The sequence below is a fragment of the Eubalaena glacialis genome, chromosome 1 (genome assembly GCF_028564815.1).
Source record: "Eubalaena glacialis isolate mEubGla1 chromosome 1, mEubGla1.1.hap2.+ XY, whole genome shotgun sequence".
NCBI classification, from domain to species: domain Eukaryota; kingdom Metazoa; phylum Chordata; class Mammalia; order Artiodactyla; family Balaenidae; genus Eubalaena; species Eubalaena glacialis.
In genome coordinates this window covers 55,728,196-55,751,216 of record NC_083716.1, presented here as the reverse complement: position 1 = coordinate 55,751,216, position 23,021 = coordinate 55,728,196, and the positions used below count along the sequence as shown (strand labels likewise).

The 23,021-nt window shown below is 44.0% G+C and overlaps 1 protein-coding gene across 2 annotated transcripts in view; it reads left to right on the top strand.

Annotated features, from left to right (window-relative positions):
- The window catches only part of SH2D4B (SH2 domain containing 4B), a 74,136-nt gene that overhangs the window by 568 nt on the left and 50,547 nt on the right, over nt 1–23,021 (top strand). For both annotated transcript variants that reach the window (XM_061196849.1, XM_061196858.1), the window contains exons 2-3: nt 20,538–20,701; nt 21,788–21,935. In XM_061196849.1, the coding sequence (XP_061052832.1) occupies nt 20,538–20,701; nt 21,788–21,935 (312 nt within the window). The remainder of the gene's footprint in view (nt 1–20,537; nt 20,702–21,787; nt 21,936–23,021) is intronic.

Genomic DNA, 23,021 nt, shown 5'->3' with positions numbered 1-23,021 from the left:
CCAGGGTGCAACAAAGACACATCGCCCCTCCCTCACTTGCGTGTGCGGCATAGTGGTTCCAGCACAGTGCCCGTGCCCCTCCTCCCTGTCCTTGTGTGAGAAGATGCTTTGGGTTGTGCTGGAGCCCCAGTGGGCCTCTGGAGAGAGGGTGTCAGGGAATGTCCTGCGCTAAGAGTGACCAACCCCAATGGCAATAGCAACTGCAGACAAGAAGCAAGGGTTCAACCCACGTTTCAGGTGGTTACTCTGCAGTGACGTGCCAGTCAAGGCCGTCACTGGGGCGCCTGTGAGTGAAGGCGCACCTGAAGCAGGCAGGCTGCTGAGTTGTTGCAGGACTCAAGATCCTGCTGGGGAGGGCACTTTATGTGGATGCTGCACTTCACAGTTTGCAAAGCCCATTCATCTCTCTCGTTCACTCCCCACAACAGCCCTCCTCTTGGTCTCCATACTGTGGACCAGAGTGAAGTGCAGACTTGATCTGTTTGTAAGTTTTCAGTCCAGGACAAAGTCCTGTTTCTGGACTGGACATACAGGCCCCTCGGTGACCTGGCTCCCTCTCTCTACTCCAGGCTCACTGCTAGACAGCCCCTGCCATGTGCCATAGGCCACGCTGGCACCCATCTGGACATCTTGCTCTAGCCTCTGTCTTTACACATGTGATTCTTCCCACTGGGAATGTTCTCCCGCCTTCATCCTCCTGACAAACTCCTTCAGTTCTAGCCCCTGCCTCTTGGAGTCTCTTGGGGATGCTCCTGGCATAGGGAAGTACTTGCTCCTCGGCACATAGGACCCGTCTTTGCCCTAGCACTTGCCACACTGTCAGTGTCATTCATCGTGTGCTTGCCTGGCTCTCCCAGGGGTCTCAAAGCCACAGGAGTGAGCACATCCTCCATTCTGTCTTCCATCCTTGGGTCTAGCACAGAGCTGGCACAGAGCGTGAAATCCCCTTTTGAACAAGACACAGTAGGACCCCAAGGAGGGAGAGCTATGACTTGACTGCATGTGGCTGGTGCCAAGGGTGGGGCTGCCCTGGCAGCTGCATCACTGAAAATGACAGGCTGCCTTTCCTGCCCCACCCGGCCTGAGCCCTGGGGCCTCATGTTGTCTGTAAGGTGGCTCTTCTGCGAGGAGGACAGACGCCTAAAGCTTTAACTGCAAAAATGTTTTTACGGCGAGTTGTCACACATTGACATCTACATGTTCGTGTATAAATTATACATTAAATCATTTGGGTTTCTGGTGCAGAAGACTCTTTTCCAGATAATTAATTTTCTGATTTATAAAACATGGATGAGAGGAGGAATGTGTGTATTCCAGGTCAGGATCCCGCTCAGACCTCAGCTCTTTGCTTCAGTTCTGGTGTGGAGCTGTCTGGGCAGATGGGGAAGCCCTGAGGGGCAGGCGTGGCCCCAGAGGCTGAAGAGCTTCTTACTGTGGGCCTGGGGTGCACAGTGCCTGCTTCCTGTCCTAGGATCACAATGAAAGGTTGCAACAACCCTCCACCTGGTCTGTGACCTTTACTATTTACCATGTGCCTGTCCTCACTGAATGCCCCCATAGCCCTGTGACCCCATCTCAGATGAGGAAGCCACTGCTCACAGAGGTGACACAATCCATCCAAAGTCACCTAGCTGCTAAGAATGGAGACGGGATGTACACCCCGTGACTTTGACCTTGGTCCACGGGCTGATGTTTTTCTACTCATTCACTTCTGAACTTGGGACTTCCATTCAATGGATGATCTGTTCATGTGTTCATTTGTTCATTCATTCATTTATTCATTCAATCCCTTAGCCAACATTACTAAGCGCTGACCTGGGTGGACTGGACAGAGCTTTGGCCCTTGAGTCCATGGGTAGACAGATCAGATCCCAGGGAACATGCCAACGGGAGTGCCAGGAGGGTGGCCTGGGGCAAAGCAGCCGCACAGCAGCTCAGGACAGGGTGTGTGGGGACGGACTCCATTGGCTGGATCTTTTCTCTTCCTTCCTTTCACAGGCACTTCCTTCCCAGCTTTTGCCTCCCTCCCTCCAATCTGTCCTGAAGGAAGCATCTGCTGTGTCCCGTTGTGTGTGCCAACCCCTTGGGATCCCTGAGCACAACTTACTCGGTTGAGGTCAGACTGGAATGACCTTGCACCTCCTCCTGCCCATCCATCTCCTCAGTCCTGCTTGTCCCCTGAGACCTCCCTCCCACCCTCTCTCTTCTGAGGACACTTCCCAGCCCCTAGCGGGCCTGACCTTTCTGTCCTGAGGGCCCAGCAGGGCAAGTGCACCCTGTCCCTGAGAACTTCTCTGCTTCTCCTGCAGAGGGTAGGTGTAAACACTGGTGATAGGGATTATTCCAGTTTACAGAACCTCAGGGGTTGTATTGGTCCTGGGACACACATTTGGGGTCCACAGAAGCAAGCTGGGGTGAAAGATGACGGTCGTGGCTGGGCACACGTCATTCCCCCGACCATGCAGCTGTGTCTTTTTGTTTTCACTTTATATTTTGCTGAGAAGCTTCTGGTGTTCTGCCCTGTCATGGAAGATACAGACCCTCAGCTAACATTGTTTTCCCGTCTGCCGTCATGTTTGCTGTTTGTCACATTTCTGACAAAACTTGAGGTCCAGCGGGAATTTGTGTTGTTTGCTGAGACTCTGGGAAGGCGGTTATCACATTACATTCTCGCTAGATTTAAGCCACGCCCATCCAGCATTACCATGACCTTCAACATCGGTTCCCCTTTTCGTGCCCTTTTGCCACCGCAGGAACCCACACCCCGTGTGAGGAGCTGCAGCCTTTACAACCCTTGGCCCCTTCTGGGCTGGCCCAGTTATCCCAGTTTTTTGGGGCTGGAGCTGGGTGTCGCCTGGGACACAGGACTCAGGACACATGTGTTCCTACTGCTGTTGTGACCCAGGAAGCTTCCCTACCTGGTCTCGCTGGTTCTGCTGTGATTGACAGTCTCTGTCAGTGTTAAATTGGTTCCTTGGTGACTATCTCCTTATCCATCTGGACGTCATCTGCCTGGGAACAAGACCTCTCTCCCCACCCTCCTTCCTGCTTTCTTCTCTCACGTGGCTGACACTGACCACGCCACAAACCAAACCTGCAGCCTCATGGAGGTGCCTTATTCTCACCCTCACAGCCAGCCCTGTGCCTGCCCCAGTCCAGCCTGTGGAGGGCTCTAAGTCCAGCTGTCCAGCCCTCACTGCTTTCATTCCCCACAGCTGGGGTCAAGAGGCACCTCCCACCTGCTAGGCCCGCCTCTCTCTGCCCGCCCAGCCTGTGGCGCTCCCACAAGCAGCCCTGACCTGGGGCTGGAGGGAGACACCCGATCCAGCATCCTGTCTCAGCTCTCAGCCACTCCCGCTGCGCGTCTGCCCTGGACTTGGTGCCCAGGTGGGCCTGGTCCATGCTCTAATGAAAGCTGTGTGACACAGTCCTTCTCACTGGGCATCTGCCTTCTCTCTGTTTCCTGGGAACCATCCAGTAACCACGGCAACCTTGCCTGCTGGGCCCAGGCCTTCCGAGTCTCGGTGTGTTTCCTTTCCGGGCGTGGGAAGCAGTACTCGCCTGCAGACATTCCCGGTGCACCCATGTTCTCAGTGGTCCCCTGCGTCAGGCTCACGCCCTACAGCTTTTCTCCCCAGAGCAGCCAAAGTGTCCTTTTAACACACTGATTAGCTCAGGCATCTCCCTGCCTCTGTGGCTTCCATTGCACTCAAAGAAACACGAATGCTTTTTGGGGGCCTCTGCCTACTTTCCAACCCGATTTCCACCCTTTTGGGTCCCTCTGTGTGGAATGCTCTTTTCCCAAATCCTCATGAGGCTGGGTCCTCCCCCTCATTCATTTCTCAGTTAAATGTTGAGCTCTTCACTGACTACCTGCTCTCAAGGACCCCACCTCAGTCTCTCTCTCTTACAACATCTGGCCTGATTTCCTTCAAAGCACTTACCACATCTGAAAGTATCATTTTGTTGTTGTTGTTGTTGTCTGTTTGTGGTAAGAAAACACAACATAAAATTTACCATTTTAACCATTTTAAAGCGTGCGATCCAGGGACATTTAGTACATTCAAAATGTTGTGCAACCACCACCTCTATCATTTCCATCACCCCAAAAGGAAAGCCCGTATCCTTTAAATGGTCACTCTGCATCCTCTCCTCCCCCAGCCCCTGGCAACCACTGATGTGCTTTCTGTCTCTATGGATTTGCCTTTGTCATCGTCATCTTCCTCTTTTTTCATGTATCTGTTTGCTTGTTTATGGTCTATCTCCTCCGTTAGTATGCACGTGCCATGACACCATGGCTGCGGCTGCTTTGCCTCCATCCCAGCGTCTGGAACAAGGCTGAGGGATATGGTTGGGGGGCAGCTGTGGGCAGGGAGCTGCTAAGACCGTTGCGTGAGTGTTGTGTCAGTGGGGCTTGATAGAAGAGACGGGTATCAAAGAATTTCCCTTTTGAGTAGAAGACTGTGAGCTGTGCAGTGTGACCCCTTCCCTAGACCTTGAAAATCTTCAGTAAAAGTCTAAAAATCCCAGTATACTTGTGTTTCGGGATATATTGTAGAAGCTGAACTACAATCTATAATATATAAGTAATGGCAATTCTGTCACCTTGTCATTCATACTTACAACTCATTTCTTTTTCATTTCTTGTTTTAGGATTTTGACTTAGATTTTAGTTTGACCAATGCTACTTTTTTCCTTTGCATCCACTTAGTGTACATTTCCCTGTATCTCTTCTCCCCCCTCCCGCCTTTTGATACCATTTTGTTTTAAGGGAGTCTATTGAGACATGTATATTAAATAGCATATGTTAGTTTAGAACTTATTTTAAAGATATAGTTGAACCCATTTTCTTTATCAGGAATGAAACATTATCTACTGAAGATGAGAAACTTAAGGATATTTTAATATCCGTCTCCATGATTTTGTTGGCATAATCAAGAATTTTAGATTTTTTTGTTTACTTATCTTTCAAGACTTATTTTTTTATGCCAACGGTGGTTTCATAATCAAATCATAATTACAGTAATTACTTGGACACTAACTCCACTTTGTATTACTCGTACCCCACATTTTGCCCTCTGAGGGGAAAGTGAGAAACATTTCATTCCCCCTTTGCCCCCTTGTACGAATGCTTTGGCCAACCCAGCAGCACACCCTTTGCTGTTCGGATTCTCAGCACGTCACACAGAAGTTATTAAACATCAAGGGAAATCCACATTTGAAGCCGTCTCCTGCACCGTCCCTGTTCTTGCTGTCATATGGTGGTAGGCATGCTGATCTTCTTCAACTCCCTTTGTGAATTTTTCTGTTAGTTCCAACAGTTTTCCAGTAGATCCACTTAGAGGGTGGTGACTGTGTAGGAACATTGGGGAATCAGGGGCATGGATGCCCTGGAGTTCCGGACTGTAGCTCTTTGGAGCTGTTGCTCATGGCCCCTTTCCTGGGCACAGTGGGGCAGCGCTTCTAGGACAGTGCCATGGGGGAGGGGGCTGGGGAGTCTAGCCCCCCTGGTTTCTTACAGTGCCGGATTATCTACCAGTCGTGTCCCATCCCTTCTGTTAAGAAGGTGTTTCCTGTCCATATGCAAATATTCAAAGAACAATTCTGTGGGGAGGGAGAATGATCTTTTTCACAGAGTATATGTGATGGGGAGAGAAAAAGAGGTGTCTGGCGGTGCGGGAGGGTGTCCAGAGTCCTGTGCAAGGTAGACAAGAGGTAAAAAGTCCCCTGTGGCACGATAATTGGTAAATTGGGGCTGAGTGTGGGTCCGAGGGACCAGTGAAGGCAGCGGATGAGCAATGGGGGTGCTGCCAGCTTCCCAGCGAGAGCCCTGGAGTCAGGCAAGAGGAACGTCATGAGAAGTGTATCTGTGGTGACACCAGGCCATCCAGCTGACCCCAGAGACGTCCTAGCGCCCGTCACCTGTAGATAGGCACTGCAGCTCTCAGGGTGTATGTGGGGGGCAGGCAGATCCTGCCTGCTCTTCCAGACTTCCACACCCGAAGGGATGCTCCATTAGCTCATTTCCTGAGGGGCTCAAGGGTGGGAAATGACAGTGTCACAGATCACTTCTCCACCTTTTGGTTGGGTTGATGCTATTTTCAACATGTCTCTAGCGTGGTGGAATAGAACCAAGTCCCCTGGATTTTCATCTTTGGTCTACTGGGTTGACCTTGGAACATCACCTGTGCAATGGGAATAATAACCCTTCCCCAGCAGTTGTTGGCAGGGTTCAAAAAGCTTCTTCAACAAGTGGGAAAGCTCCCGCCACCATGCAGGGCGCATAAGAGCCAAGCCATGTCCACGTCCTTCCTTTCCTCACTGCCTCCGTCTGCCTCTGGTGGCAGATGCCCTTGGAATTTGTTCAGCCTCTTCCGGAATGTTCCCATGGGACCCAGGCTATGGGCCCAGCTCCACCACTGCTTGGCCAACCTCAGTTTTTCTGGAGTCTCAGGGATGAGGGTGTGGATGGAACTTTTCCTGTGTCTGTCAAATCATTACTCCTTGTGTGGTTACTTCTTAGGGTAAATTGGAAGAAATTGAGTTATTCTGGTAAAAGGAGACTCTTGGTTCGTGGATGCTGATAAGCTTTCCTACAGGTGAAGCAAAGATGTGGCATTATGGTGGGTGGGAAGACTAGTCCGTGGGGAATTGCATAGTGTATGGCCTGGGACCACCCTGGTTGTGACTGTGCAGCTGGGTGTGGGACCCCTTAGGGCGTGGAGAGAGGGGCTAGGGGCCAGACCACTACCCCCGCCTGGACTCTGAGACCCAGGGTGGGCCTTCCATGCAGTTGGTGCTCTGCCCAGGTGTGTGGAATTGACCTTGAGGGGGAGAGCCCACTTTCTGCCTCCTCAGCCCTGTTGGGCCTCCATATGGTGGACAGAAAGGTGGGGCCGCAGTGCTGGTGAGCGAGGTCCTCCGTGGTACAGCCTCAGCATCGCTGAGGGGCGTCACTCTGCTTCCCTGCAGCTCAGTTCCTTCTTCCGTGAAGAGGGAAGGGCTTTCTGGGTGGCTGTAAGGCTGAAGGAGCCACTGTGCAAAGTTCTCACGCTGGCCCTGGCTGGGGGCCTCTGCAGCCCACCAGCTCACTCCCTTTCCTCCCTGCCTTCCCCCAGCCGGCGCTGTGGTTCTGACCGAGGCAGCTCTGCCAGCATCCAGGGCTCCCCATCTCCAGTGCCAGCATTTGCAGAAGCTGCAAAGCCCCAGACTCACCAGGCGGGCAGTGGGAGGAGCCAGGCAGAAGCTGCCATAAGAGCATGTGGGGCTCTTGGTGCCCAGCAGGTGTGGGTGTCCCCAGGGGTGAGAGTGCAGTTTTCTTGGCTGTGGAGGGAGATCAGCCTTATGTGGAGCCCTTAATTGTCAGCTCTGAGCATCCTGTACCTAGAAGGAGAGAACTGAAGGTGTGGCCTTGTCCAGCTGAAGGCCTTTGGTAGGGGAGCCTGGAGGGGTTCCCAGAGAGTAGGCTCAGGTTCTGGAAGCTAAGGGGGAAGGGCCAGGGCTGCAGGAAGAATAAAGCCTCAGAGCAGCTGCATTCTTTGGAATGAAGGAGAGCTCACCCAGATGGAATGCCTTGCCTCCTGTGTGTCTGGCCTGTCCTGGGCCCTTTAAGTGCCTGTTTATCCCACCCCCTTAGGGACCTGAGGTTGGGTTCTTTGTATTTCATGAAATCTAAGATGCCATAGCTTGAAAGACACACTATTTTTATATATTACTAAGAAACCTGTAAATTAAATCACGATACACCATTGTTTGTAAGATACATCCTGATTTCAGAAATGTTAAGGTGTGTGTCTTCAATTTAATGAAATATGTTATTATCTCCGTTTGAGTCGAGGTGGAGTTGGAATCGGGTCCAGGCCTGCTGGGGCTCCAGTTCCCCCCACTGCAGTGCATGCATCTTCCTCCTCCTCACAGCTGCTCCCATGGTGAAATGACATATTCCAGGTGATTAAAGACCAGTGCAGAAAAAGCAAAAACAAAATCATAGAAGTAATCAAAGAAAATATGAGAGAATAGTGGGGAGAGTGAAGGTGTTCTTAAAATAAGATACAGCAAGAAAAATAAAAGGAAAAATAAAGATAAATATGACTAGATTTTAAAAATCTTCTTGATAAAAGATACCAAACGGAGTTTAAAAAGAGAACAAAGCAGGAGATAAATGAGAGAAAAATATCTGCAACATTTATAACAGGCAAAGGACTTGTATCCAGAGAATAAAGAAACTTCCTAAATCAGTTAGCAGAAGACAAACAGTAGAAAAATGGGGAATAGACATGAACAAGCCATTCACAGGAGTGCAACTTCGAGTCACAATGACCATGTGGAAAGGTGTTCATCCTCACTAGCGAACTATCAGTACATCACTGCAAATTAAAACAACAATACTAGCAAAAGTTAAAGAAGTTTGCTAGTAGTAATGTTGATGGGGATCCAGAGAAAGAGATATTCTCTCTCCTGCATGGCTGTGGAGGGACAGATTTTCTGCAGGTTCCCGAGGAGCTTGGGCCCACGGGGATGGGGTTCTCCTGTCCCTGCAACTTTCTCCCGGCTGCTGCCAAAAGCCCATGGGCTGTGTATTATTATTTTTTAAAAATTTTTATTGGAGTATGGATGGTTTACAATGTTGTGTTAGTTTCAGGTGTGCAGCAAAGTGAATCAGTTATACTTATATCCACTCTTTTTTAGATTCTTTTCCGATATAGATCATCACAGGGTATTGAGTAGAGTTTCCTGTGCTATACAGTAGGTCCTTATTAGTTATCTATTTTATATATAGTAGTGTGTATATGTCAATCCCAATCTCCCAATTTATTCCTCTCTCCCTTTCCCCCCTGGTAACCGTAAGTTTGTTTTCTACAGCCCATGGGCTCTTTAAACAGATGGAGTTTTGCTCAGCTCTGGCTGGAGGGAAGCCCTTCTCCTGCCTGTTGCAAGGCCCCAGCTGGGGATACTGGGCTAAGCTGGCCGGGTGTAACTTCCTCCCCTTGCTTCAGGGGTGGTCATGCCTGCCACCTCCCTCCTTCCCTAACTGTCCACCTCACTGCTTCCCTTTGCACCTGGAGGTCAGCAGGGGCAGTTTCTGAGAAAGGCCACCAGCTGGTTATCTCCTGACTCCCTGTAACCTGACGCCAGGTCTCAGCCCCACTCAGGGGAGCCGGGCTGAAGTAGCAGGTTGCAGGCGGCTGCCTGCCCCTCTGTTATCTCTCGCAGTGGCTAGTAGCATCGCTGCTTTCCAGGTTTTTCTCATGTAAAAACTAGCAAAGCTTCCTAGGATTCTTGCATTTGGAACCAGATTTTGCATTCAACTTTGGGGTTTAAATTCCTTGGGTACATTTCCACACCTGTTTCCCTCATGTCCTTTCAAAATGACAGGGCCTCAGGGAGCATTTATTTTTATCCTATCATCTCACAGATGTGCTTATTATCTGGCCACCACGGTTGGGTTCTCAATACATACCATAAATGATTTCAAACATTTGAAATTTAATGGCTGAGAATGTAGTCAGCCTTGTTTCTGTGTGCACTTGATAAAGTATTCTGCTGTAGTGTGGAGTGTTCTATAGACGTCAGTTAGGTTAAGTTGGTCAATATGTTGTTTAGACCTCTATACCCTAACTGATTTTTTTCCCTATAAATTACCTTATCATATAAATTACCAGGAGAGTTTTTGTGTCACAAACAACTTTATTGAGATGTAATTCATATACCATACAAGTCACCCATTTAAAGTGTACACAAGTCACCCATTTAATGTGTACAACTAAATGGTTTTTAATATATTCACAGAGATGTGCAGCCATCACCACAGTCAATTTTGGAATATTTTCATCACCTCAAGAAAACCCATACACTTTAACTAGGACCTGCCAGACCCCTTTCTCCCTGCTCCAGCCCTTAGCAACCACTAATCTACTTTTTTTTTTTTTTTTTTCTGCACTGGGTCTTCATTGCTTCGAGTGGGCTTCCTCTAGTTGCGTCAAGCGGGGGCTGTTCTTTGTTGCGATGTGCAATCTTCTCATTATGGTGGCTTCTCTTGTTGTGGAGCACGGGCTGTAGGCGTGCGGGCTTCAGTAGTTGTGGCACGTGGGCTTCAGTAGCTGTGGCAGGCAGGCTTAGTTGCTCCGTGGCATATGGGATCTTCCTGGACCAGGGATTGAACCCATGTCCCCTGCATTGGCAGGTGGATTCTTAACCACTGCGCCACCAGGGAAGTCCACTGCTAATCTACTTTATGTCTCTATGGGTCTCCCTATTCTGGACTTTCATATGAGTGGAATAATATAATATTAGACTTTTGTGACTGGCTTCTTGCACTTAGCATAATGTTTTCAAGGTCCATCCACAATGTAGCATGTATCAGTATCATTCTTTTTTTATGGCCAAATAATATTCCATTATATGGATGTACCACATTTTGTTTGTCCATTTTTCTCTTAATGGACATTTGGGTTGTTTTCACTTTTGGCTATTATGAATAATGCTTCTATAAACATTCACGTACAAGTTTTTGTGTGGATGTATGTTTTCATTTCTATTGGGTGTGTACCTACGAGTGGAATTGCTGGATCATTTGATAACTTTATGTTTAATAACTTGAAGAATTGGCAGATTGTTTTCCAGAGCAGTTGCACCATTTTACCTTCCCACCAGCAGTGTATGAGAGTTCCAATTTCTCCACATTCTCATCAGTACTTGTTATTATCTATGTTTTTGGTTAAATCCATCCTGGGAGATGTGAAGTGTTATGTCATGGTGGTTTTGATTTGCATTTCCCTGATGAGTAAAGATTTTGAGCATCTTTTCTTGTGCTTATTGGACATCCATATATCTTCTTTGGAGAAATGTATATTTAGATCCTTTGCCCATTTTTTGACTGAGTTGTCTTTTTATTATTGAGCTGTAAGAATTTTTATACACTCCAGGCACAAGTTCCTTATCAGATATATGATCTGTAAATATTTACTCCCACTCTTTGGATTGCCGTTTTACTTTCTTGATGGCATCCTTTGAAACACAGAAGTTTTAAATTTCAAATTTTGATGAAGTCCAAATTGTATTGATATATATTTTCTTTGTTGTTTGTGCTTTTGGTATCATATCTAAGAAACCATTGTCTAATTTAAGGTCATGAAGATTTATACCTATATCTATATTTTCAAATTTATTAACACAGAATAGCACATGATATTCTCTTTTAATCAGTTCTTGTTTTACATTGTCTTATTCCTAATGCCATATATATTATATATACTGTATACATATTCCATATATATATATAAAAACATATGTATGGCATATATATAACATATAACATATATATATGTTTTAACTTAATTTAAGCATGCTGGGTGGTTTCCTACTTTATTACATTTTTCAAAGAACAAATGTTTGGTTGTATTTATAATATATATGCTTTGCATTCACTAATGTTAGTTTTTTTCATTAATTATTTTCTCCTGCTTGTATTTTATTGTTCTTTTTTTTATGTCTTAGATTGAGAACTTAGTTTATTCATGTTACATCTTTTTAAAATTTTTTATTTCATATTTTAAAAAATATTTATTTATTTATTTATTTTATTTGGCTGCGCCGGGTCTTAGTTGCAGCATGCATGCAGGATCTAGTTCCCTGACCAGGGATCGAACCCAGGCCCCCTGCATTGGGAGCATGGAGTCTTAACCACTGGACTACCAGGGAAGTCCCACATCTTTTTTTAAATAAAGCTTTTAAAATTTCTCATTATAAAATATTTAAACATATAGGTAAAATGGAAAATAATATAATAAGTACTTATGGACCCATCATGTCTTTATTAAATGTTAACTTAGTGCCTTCTTTGTTTTTATTTAAGTACTTCATATACAGTTGAGACCCACTTTAATGCCTTTCTAAAATTTCACTCCCCATCTCCCTCCCCATATGCAAGCCTATTATAAATTCAACATGTATCATCCTTATATCTTTTCCATACTATAATATATATTTTGTAAGCAGTATGTTGCTTAATCATTATATGAATGACATTATACTGTATGCAATCTGAATTTAATTTAATTTATTGGTTCTGCATTTTTTAAGGAGGTATGTCTGTGTTGTTCAAACCTATTTATTTTTCTTGCTATAGAGTACTGCATTATAAGAACATACTATAATTTATTTATCTGTTTTCCTTGATTAGTCATTTATGTTGTTCCTGATTTTTAATATTTTGGACAATGTTTCCATGAACCTTCTTGTTCAAGTTTCTCTGGGCACGTGTGTACTTGGAAGTGCTATTCCTTGGTAATAATGTGTAGCATGTTCAACTTTACTAACTATTTGCCAAATATCTTCAAAGTGGTTGTATCAGTGCCTTCAGCCATCAACAATTTATAAGAATTATCATTGCTCCATATCCTTTTCAACAATCAGAATTTGTCATCACACTTTTTTATTCTTTCCAGTCTTGTAGGAGTGAAATGACTGTATTTTTTCATCATCATACACTCACAGTAAAATTAATGATGGTTTCACTCCTTGATGAAATAGTAAACCTTATTCATTTTATTGTATGACAAAATGGAAGGATGCATAAAGCATTTCTGAAGTATGATGGGTGTCTTGAGGAAAGGCACTGTGTGACTTTTTGAGTTATGTGCTGAACTAGCCTCTTTATTCATGGAATGCCATTTTTACTTGAAAGAAGACTGACAAACTATGTCTTTTTTCAGACTTGGGTATTTGCAAATGAATAAAGTGAATCTGTCACTTCAAGGAAAACAATGGATAAAATTTATTCCAGTGATAAAATTCCAGGTTTCAAGCAAAAATTAGAATTTTTGGAAAACTTGTATCAGCTACAATGAATTTATTAGATTCCCAATACATAAAGGCTTTTCTCTGAGGTTCATAGTAATATTAACAAACAATTTTATGATATTGTAAAATAAAATGGGTCCACATTTGGAAGATCTGCTTGATCAGTGAACCAATATTTTCCAAGGACCAATGAGGAATGGTGCAAAATCACACATGAGTAAAAGATCCATTCAAAGTGCAAAATAAACCAATGGGTTTTAATTTTATTTTGCTTAAAAATCTTTAAAATTTTTATTTTGAAGTAACTTTTTTTTTAGGCCACACCCTGCGGCATGTGAGATCTTATTAGTTCCTCGACCAGGGATTGAACCCACGTCTCCTTCAGTGGAAGTGCGGAGTTGTAACCACTGGACCACCAGGGAAGTCCCAAGTTGCTATTATTTTAAATAAATATATATTAAAGATTTTCTCAGTTTTAATTTTGAATATGGTAAATATTGATAGATATAACCCACATAAACAAAAATTCTTTGAGATACTCAATATTTTTAAAGACTATAAAGGGGTCTTGAGAGCAAATTATTTGATAACAGATGCTTTAAAGGATACATTGTATGCAATGAGTTAGCTTTTCTACAATGCATCTAGACTAGTACTATCTATATACCATTCTTGGGAGAACTGAGGAAAAAAATGGCCATTCAAATTATGTTTTATAGGGCTTATTTCTCTCACAGGACCCTAGTAGAGAAAGATTGTTCTAGACATTAATAAGTTAATACATGTAAAATATGTTGAACCATGATTAGCAGATAAGCCTTCTGTAGATGTTAGCTGTTACTATTGCTTTTATTAATTGGTGCAGTCGTTTGACAGTTATGTGTATTCAAGTATCTTCTCTCAGTTGGTGACTTGATTTTTAATTGTCTTTATGGTATTTTTTATGTGTAGAAATTTTAAGCTTTAATCTGTATTCAAATATATCAACATTGTCTCTCATAGTTTATTCTTTTTATGTCTCATAGAAGAAATTCTTCCCTTCCCCAAAGTAATAATGATATGCATTTATATTTTCCTCTAAAAGTTTCCAAGCGTCCAAATGTTCCTTTTCACAGACTCATAAAACCACCTTTGTCAAGGTCATTGGTGACTTCCATGTTGTTGAATCCAATGGTCAATTCTCAAGTCTTCATCCCAATGACCCATCAGTAGCCTTTGACACAGTTGACCTCCCTTTAATTCCTGAAATTCTTTCTCCACTTGGCTTCTGGGATACTGTTCTCTTTTGGTTGTTCTCCTGCCTCGCAGCCTTCTTTGTCCTCGTCTCCTTGGGGGTCCTCCTCCTATCTAAGTGTTGGAGTGTGCTGGGCTTCAGTCCTTCGACCTCTCCTGTTTTCTGTCTACACTCACACTCTACCTGCTCTCGTCCAGTTTTGTGGCTTTAAATATCTATACACTGATGCCTCCAAAAAATGGTATTTTAGTTCCAGCCTCTCCTCTGAACTCTGTTTTATTCAACTGCCTATTGGATGTCTAATAGACGTCTCAAACTTAATTTGGCCCAAGCAGAAATGTTGATTTATCCAAGCAGTTTCTTTCATGTTACTCTTTTCAGTAATATGACCATCCATTCCATTGCTTAAGCTGAAAAGTTAGAGTTTTCTTGCTCTTTTTCTTTCACAACTCATATCCAAAATTTAAGCAAATATTGCTTTTTCCTTCAGAATATATCCTAAATCTTAACCACTTTATACCTCCTCCACCAGGACCATCTTAGTCCAAGAAATGATTGTCTGTCCCCTGGACTATTACAAATGCTCACTGGCCTACAGGTTTTCTTGTCCCCTGTTTCCCACACTGAATGCATTAAAGCTGCTGCTTCTCCAACTGCATTTCCAGTTTCCCTTCTTGCTCCCTCTGCTGTAGCCACAGTGGTCTCCTTGCTGTTTCATGAACTTGCCAAGCACGTTACCAGCATCTGACCTCAATCCTACTCAGGTCCCAGTCTCACCTGGAGAACTTTGATTCCCCTCTACCCTGTAGAAGTCTCATTTCTGGTGACCACTAGTTGCTTCAGGACCCACATGGGAGCATCCACCCTGCTCACTGTTTCACACTTCTGTTTGGAATAGAGTCAATGGAGGCATCTGTATTGTGTTTGGAGAAGAGAATTTTATCTTCACGGGGACATCAAAAAGAAAAGCCTTTAAGCTTATAATTTTTTCTTTTGAGCTTACTGTTATCTGTGCCCATATTTTTTGCTATAATTTTCCCCCTAGATAATGTGTAATTTCAGTTTTGATTTCCCCTAAGATCCATGGGTTCTCTAGGAGATATTTTCTTGATGGCTATTTTACCCCATTGATTTCTAAGTTTTGTATTATTATTTGAGGATGTGGTCTATAAAATTTTCTCATAATTGCAAGATCAGAAGAAGAAAAGTATATTGTCAATGTTTAAGGAGTAAAGTTCTGTAGTTGTTAAGCAAAATTTGTTGACTGTATTATTCAAATCCTCTATATTATTAATTTTTAAAATCTATTTGGTCTACCAGCTTCTTAAATAAACATAGTGAAACTCTCCACCATGAGTATATATACATTTTCAAATTCTCATCGTGTTGTTAGGAGTTTTTGTTTTATGCAGTTGTCTGCTATGTTGTTTGTTGTATAAAGTTTTATGACTGTTATATCTTCTTTGTGGGTTGCATCTTTTATAATTACATAATATTCTTTTTTGTCTTGTCTAACACATTTGTCCTTGAATTTACTTTGTCTGACATTGCCACTTCTGCTTTCTTTTTGCTTGCCTTTGTATGGTCTATTGTTAACCAGCTCTTTATTTTTAAACTTTTTCTTTTTTACATGTGTGTTTTATTTAAATAGTACAGAATTGGATTTTACTTTTTTTCCCCATCAGAAGGAAGGATTTATTATTATTATTATTATTGTTTTTCCATGATGGGGAAAACTTGGGAATACTTTATCTAACCTAAATTCAAAAATATAACTGGCAGCATTTTCTAAGGACAGCTCTCACGTGAAACACCCTTATGCCCAGAATTACAGGGTTAGAATGTTCACCAGTAGAAATTTAATTTAGTGACCAGTCCAGTGGAATTTTAATTTAGTAAAAGAAGAGAAAATTGACACTGAAGCTATAATGAAATATGCCTTGTTAGAAGTAGGGTCAGAAAGTGATGACTTAATTAATGACATTAAATAGTGGGTTTTTTTCTTTCTTTCCTTTCTTTTTTTTTTTGAATTTTATTTAATTTTTTTTATACAGCAGGTTCTTATCAGTTATTTATTTTATACTTATTAGTGTATATATGTCAATCCCAATCTCCCAATTCATCCCACCACCCCCAAGGAAGGATTTATTATTATTTGCAGCCAGTAAGGAGAACACCTAGGGTCTTTCCCAAAGCAGTGTTTGTCTTTTACTTTTTATTTACATCTGACAGTCTCAGATCTTTAATAGGGAAATTAATTCTGTTCCCATTTTTGTGTTAATGAATATACTTAGGGTTTAGGGCTTCTGTGTTATTTTTCATTTGTTATCTGTATCAGTTAGGGATGTGCTTGGCCGTAAGTAACAGAATGCATGATTAATAGTTGCCTAATTAAATAAATCTTTCATATTTATTTATATTACCACATTTCATTTAATAATTACAGAACTTTATTCCTTGGAGTTCCTTATTTTTCTCAAATGATAAGAATTCTGGAGGTGTACTGCAATGGATAGATTAGTTTAGCTGCTCAGCAAGATCATCAAGGCCCCATCTCCTTCAGTCCTTCCACTTACTCATCCTTAGCATGTGGCTTTCTTCCTCATGGCTGCAAAAGTCCTCCAGCAGCTCCTGGCATCACTTCTTCATTCCAGGCAGGAAGAAGGAGGTGAGGTAAACGAGTAAAGAGTGAACGGGCTTCTCCTAAGAAGTCTTCACCTTTTTTTTTTTTTTTTTAATATTAATTAATTAATTAATTTTTATTTTTGGCTGTATTGGGTCTTCGTTTTCTGTGCGAGAGCTTTCTCTAGTTGCGGCAAGTGGGGGCCACTCCTCATCGCGGTGCGCGGGCCTCTCACTATCGTGGCCTCTGTTGTTGCGGAGCACAGGCTCCAGACGCGCAGGCTCAGTAGTTGTGGCTCACGGGCCTAGTTGCTCCGCGACATGTGGGATCTTCCCAGACCAGGGCTCGAACCCATGTCCCCTGCATTAGCAGGCAGATTCTCAACCACTGCGCCACCAGGGAAGCCCTAATGTTTTTTTTATTGTGGTAAAAGTCACATAATATAAAACATACTATTTTAACCATATTTAACTGTACAGTTCAGTGACACTAAGTACATTCACATTGTTATGCAACTCTCATCATCATCCATCTCCTGAATTTTTCACCTTCCTAAACTGAAACTCTGTCCCCATTAAACACAATAACTCCCCACTCCTCCTACCCCCCCCTCCCCCGGCCCCTGGCATCTACCAATGTACTTTCTGACTCAATGAATTTGACTATTCTAGGTACCTTGTATGAGTGGAATCAAACAGTATTTGTCTGCAACCTTACGAAGTCTTCACCTTTTGTTCAGAGAATGAGTCCCCGTCATTGGGACTTCCGCCTGCATCTCCTTTGTCAAGAACGGGGATGTCTGGTCACTCCTAGATCGATTACTTGCCAATGAGAATAAATTTACATGATGGGTTTAGACTAATTTTATTTGTCCTTTGAGGCTGGGGTAGAAACCTGCCTCTCCTGAAACCAAGGGATCTCTGTTACTCCCCAGAACAAACTGGGGTTTTTAGTAAGGCAGGAAGGTGGCTGGAATGGGCGATGAGGAGGTAACTGACAGTGCCTGCTATAATAACTAAACATTTTCTGTTGTTTTCTCTTTCCCCTTTAAGTATTTTTGCAGGATTGGTAAGCCTCTTATTTACTTTTGCCCACTATTAATTTGGAAGTTCTACAATTCTAGTAGTGGTTGCTTCCCTAGTTCTATCAGTCATAATTAAACTTATATTCCTCTATTACTATATTGCTTTAACATACTAAAAATATACCAAAGCCGGAGGAATTAATGCTGCCTTCTGCAATAGGTAAACGCTGGAATTTCAGTGGCTTAACATAATGAAGGTTTATTTCTGATTAAGTCGCGGTTTGATGTGGATTAGGTAGCTGTCTGCCTGGCTTGCTTTCGAACACTGACTCATGGATCAGGCTGCTTTTTTCTCCACCATCTTGGAGTCGTTTATTTCCCACTGAAGGGATGGGAGAGAGAATGTGGCAAAGGCACTCAGATTGCAACCAGCCTCAGCCTGAAAGTGGCACAAATCACTTCCCCTGACGTTCCACAGACTAGAATTCAGTCATGTGGCCCCGTGGAATTGAAGGGAACCTGAGAAAAGTGGTCATCTGGTGGGCTCAGGGAGTGGAGCTGGGGTGCTGGACATAGCGTGGTCACTGTCACAAACTGTCCTTCTGGTTACCCACTTGTGTTGTTCTTCTCTGCATAAATACACTCACCACCTCCTTAAGGGAATGCCCGCATGTCTCACCCGGTCACTGCATCAACCCAAAGTTTGCAGTCTACACATGTTCTGCGTTAGGCACTCTAAGGTCCTGATATGGCTAAAAAGACACGTCATCCTAACACGGCCCACCTTTAAGACACGATATACAGTGGGGGAGCAGGGTCAGAATATCCGCTATGGAAAAGCGGGGAGTGTGAGCCCCACTCAATCACTAGTCTATAACATCCTGAAATCCTCCAGGTCAGGCTCTGCGAGGTCCCCTGCCCTGGCAGTGAAGGGATGGCCTTGAATGGATGCTGTCTGTGCCCTGGAGGCTGCTCTTGTTCATGATTCCTCTTGGCCACATCCAGAGTGAGTGTTGAGGGTCGCACACTCCTTGGACCAGTATAGCCTTTGAAACCTGCCCCCTGGTCATCAAGGTTGGGTGCCCAACGCTTGTTTAAGTCTTGAACAATCAGAGGCTTTTTTAGTCCAGACTCAGAGACTTAGGAGGCTTCTGATCTGTTTGCTTCCATGTGCCAGGAGCAACATCTAAGATTCTTCTCTGGACGTATTTCGCAAATTGCCTGTTTTTCTTTGCCTCTTTACCCTGATGCCTCTACCTTTTGACTGAAGGTCATCTACGTTAGGCTCTTTGAAAAATAAGTGTGAGAGCTTGCACTCTGAGTGTGCTTGTGAGGAGCAGAGGCTGCCCTGAGGAGCAGAGACAAGGTTGGGAGAAAATCACACAAGGGTTTTGTTCAGGAAATGCCTGTGAGAGAAAAAGGGCAGGGAGCTGGAGGAGGCTGGGAGAGCCATCACACTGCAGTGCCGGCATGACCTTGAGTGAAGGAGAGGGGAAGGGCAGGTGGGGTGGAGGTGTTCCAGGCAGCCACGCAGTCCAGGGAAGGTTTGTCAAGGCCTCCGGGAAGTTGCCCATCAGAGGAGTCCCATGTCTCCCAGGAGCCAGCCCGCCATGCTCAGTCAAAGGCTGAGAGCCTCCTCTGGAAGCGTGGCCTTGGGCAAACACAAGGGCATAGGAGCTGGGGTGCACAGTCAGTTATGCTCCCTGTTGTGGGATGTCTGTGGAGCACATTCTCATGACCGTCACAGAGATCTGTGTCCTAGGGCCCTTTACTCACCTTAAAAGTTTTACTGGGCCAGTCATGCAAAACCTTTAAAAATCCCATCTCTTGCAATTTGGGCCCTAGAAAGAGATGGCTTTTCCAAACCTACAAAGTCCCAGATTTCTATATTCTCTTTATTCCCTTTCATTTCTACTTGCAAAGTGCTCAATTCTTCCTTGAACTTAACATCTTGCCAAACACAGCTCCTAGCAACCAACCCACTACCAAAGTTCTATTTTCCAATATCTTCCCTTAGGGGGGACGGGTTCAGAAGGCAGGAGGGTCTGCCTTTTAAGTGACAGTGTCTGATAACTTTACCAGATGCTTTGCTCCTGCATCACGTGGATCTCCAGCCATTCAGCCTGCTAAACATCACTGGTAAGGCAGTGACACTTAGTTGATATTCCTGTTTCAGCCAGTACCCCACTTTAGATTTCCATTTTAGTCATGGTTATCAATGGAATCTGTTAGAACAGGCAAACTGAAAAATCTCAGTGACTTAATCCAACACAGGTTTATTTCTTGCTCAGGTTACAGGCTGATGTGGGTCAGGGAGACTCGGGGCCAGCTGCTTCATCTTGCAATGCCACCATCTCCAATTCCTTATTTCCAGCCAATGGACAGGAGAGATAGAGATAGAGATAGAGATAGAGATAGAGATAGAGATAGAGAGATATAGAGAGATAGAGGGAGGGAGGGAGGGAGAGAGAGAGAGAGAGAGAGGAGAGAAGACTCCGGGCTCCTAACTGCCTTGGCTTGGGAGTGACACAAGTCTTCCTTCAGCGAGTGCTGTCACCTGATGTCTTCTGTGCTGAAGATTTCAGGGTCTCTGGGCTTTGGACACCAGTTCCAGCTTTGAACACCTGCTCCAGCAGGCTGAGTTAGCTGACATATTGCTCCCTAGAGGGAGTGGGAGAGGGAGATGGCCATGGACCTGCACTCAGGTCAATGTCTCTCTGGCATCCTCTTTGCAGATGACCACGTTTTGTAGGGTGGCGTGATGGTTGTGCACCCCTGGCCAGCCCAGGTCATTCCTGACTCAGTACAGCTCAGACCTGATTTTCCTTCCTTCCTTGTTCTTCCTGTGTTGTGAGGCAGCGAGTGACAAGCACATCCAGTGGCTCCTGGGGGCAGATGGCGAAGTCTGGGTCTGGGTCATGGGAGAAGGCCCTGGAGACAAGCCCTATGAAGAGATCTCTGAGGAGCTAATTGCAGAGAGGGCGCGGCTGCAGGCACAGAGGGAGGCGGAGGAGCTCTGGTGAGAGGTGCCAATGGGTACTGGGGCGGGTCCTGAACACGGAGGCTTGGGGTGGGTTCAAATTAAGGACAATAGGTTACAGGTGGGAGGGAGGAGGCGCCAGGCAGCTGGCTGGCTGTGTGGAGCTCTGCTAAGATTAGGGGACCAAAGCACTAGTCTTACATCAGGTAGACCTTGTGGGTTCAAATCCTGGCTCCACTAATTCGTGGTGAGCTGATCCAGGGCCTCAGTTTTCACATCTGTGGTTTGGGCATCACAACACCTTTTCTATATGGATGTAGTTGGATTTACTGAGATAATGCATATGATATCCTTTTGCCTCTTTCCTCACTGAGTTGTCCCGAGGACAGCAGAGCCATTTGAATTCACTTTTAAAATCTGCTTGTTCCTCGTCGTGTTACCTCCATTTCTCACACAAGATGGACAGTTGAGCCCCTACTGATACTGGGGGGTCAGACTTCTTTCAAAAACCACATTTAACATATTTTTTGCCAGACTTGGAAATCAGTATGAAGTCGACTCCAACATTTTTCCTCCAATTTTTAATGACAGTGTTTTAATCATAAAATTGTAACGTGTAAACAACATTGAAAACTGTAAAGAATCAATTAAATAACAACTCAATACTCACCACCTAAGATAACCATGGTGAGCATTTGGGCAATACAAGCTTTGTAAACTGCTTTATTCACACCTTCATAAATTGATTAATATAGATCCACAGTGTTATTTAAGATTACTCTATAGTATCCCATTACGTGAGAAACCCAATTTATTGGTCTGATTGAGGGACATTTGGGTTGTTTGCCACTTTTTATGTTATAAAAACCCTCTGATGAGCTTTTCCCTACACCTTTGTAAACTTGAGTGAGAAATGGGGTTTCTGAGGTTTTATTTTCTGGCTTCCAGAGCAATTCTGGTGATTTATACTCCCCACCTTTGCTAACATTGAGTTTTGTGAACCTCAGATATTTGCCGTTCTGATAGACCAAGAAAGATTGTGCATGGTTTTTATTTGAAGTTCTGTTGGCATGTGGTCCTTCAGTTTCCCATACCTCCTGATACCTGCTGGTGTTCTCTTGGAAGGAGACAGAAGGAGGCAGAGATCACCAAGAAGTTCCGGGATGCTCTGGCCAATGAGAAAGCCCGGATCCTGGTGGAGAAGTGGAAAGTGGAGATGGAGGACCGCAAGGCTGCCAAAGTCCTGGAGGAGCGCATCCATGAGGAATTCAAGGTGGGCCAGTGCCTGGGCATCTGTGTGAGGCCACCTGCTCCAGCCCCCAGGCCCCTGAGGTTGATCTCTGGTTTGGACCAGTCCTTGGGCTAATGAGTGCTTTATGAGAACAAAAATCTGGCATGTCTGAGCAGGAAGGAACTTGACACACCATTTGGGCCAATCCACTTCCCCTTGAAGAGATGAGGAAATCAGGGTCAGACAGGGGAAGAGACTTGCCAAGGCTGTGTGTACTGGTGGTTGGGGACAGAGCCAGGATCAGAACTCAGCCCGCTGCATCCCAACCCAAGGGTCCTGAAACGAGGCCTGAAAAGAGCTGAGTTTGTGGTCAGACCAGCCTGGGATCCAGTTCCAACTCTATTGCTTACTGCTGTGTGACCTTAGGAAGCTTGCTGAACTTCTCTGAGTCTTCACTTTCTTGTCTGTAATATTAGGGTAGTAACAACACCCTACCTGAGATTTTTGGAGGATTCGAGGAGATGAAAAATGTATATTTTTTGCCCAGGATAGGAGGTTGTTTGTAACCTTGCATATCTACTCATTCTGAGAGAGTTTGGAGCTGTTAAAGGAGCTTTACTGCCCTCTGGCAAGAAGCTTAGTTTTCCTGAAAAGGAAAAAATTTCTTTCCTCGTTCCTATTTTGAGATTTTTTTCTTTTTCTACAGGAATAATACATTTTGGGGGGATAGAAAGCTCAGAAAATACTATAAACAAAAAGAAAAAAATTATAATCATGCTGAATCTCAACAATTGTATTATTTTGTGAATTGTATATTAATGGCATTTGCTCATTTTTGAATTTTTAAAAACTTTTCCCCCCATAATGATTAGATAATGGGGACATTGACCCCTTAATATCATTTCTATTGCAAATATTTTTTCTCAGTGTTGTTGCTATTTTCTTAATTTTGGTTACAGTGGTTTGGGATGTACAGAAGGTTAAAATTTTTATTAGCCAATTATATCAATCATTTTCTTTATTATTTGTTTTATGCATAGAAAGATCTGTGCCATCACAAGCTTATAAAAATACTAATCTACATTGTTTTATATATCTTTCCTTATTTCATTTCTTTGCACTTAATTT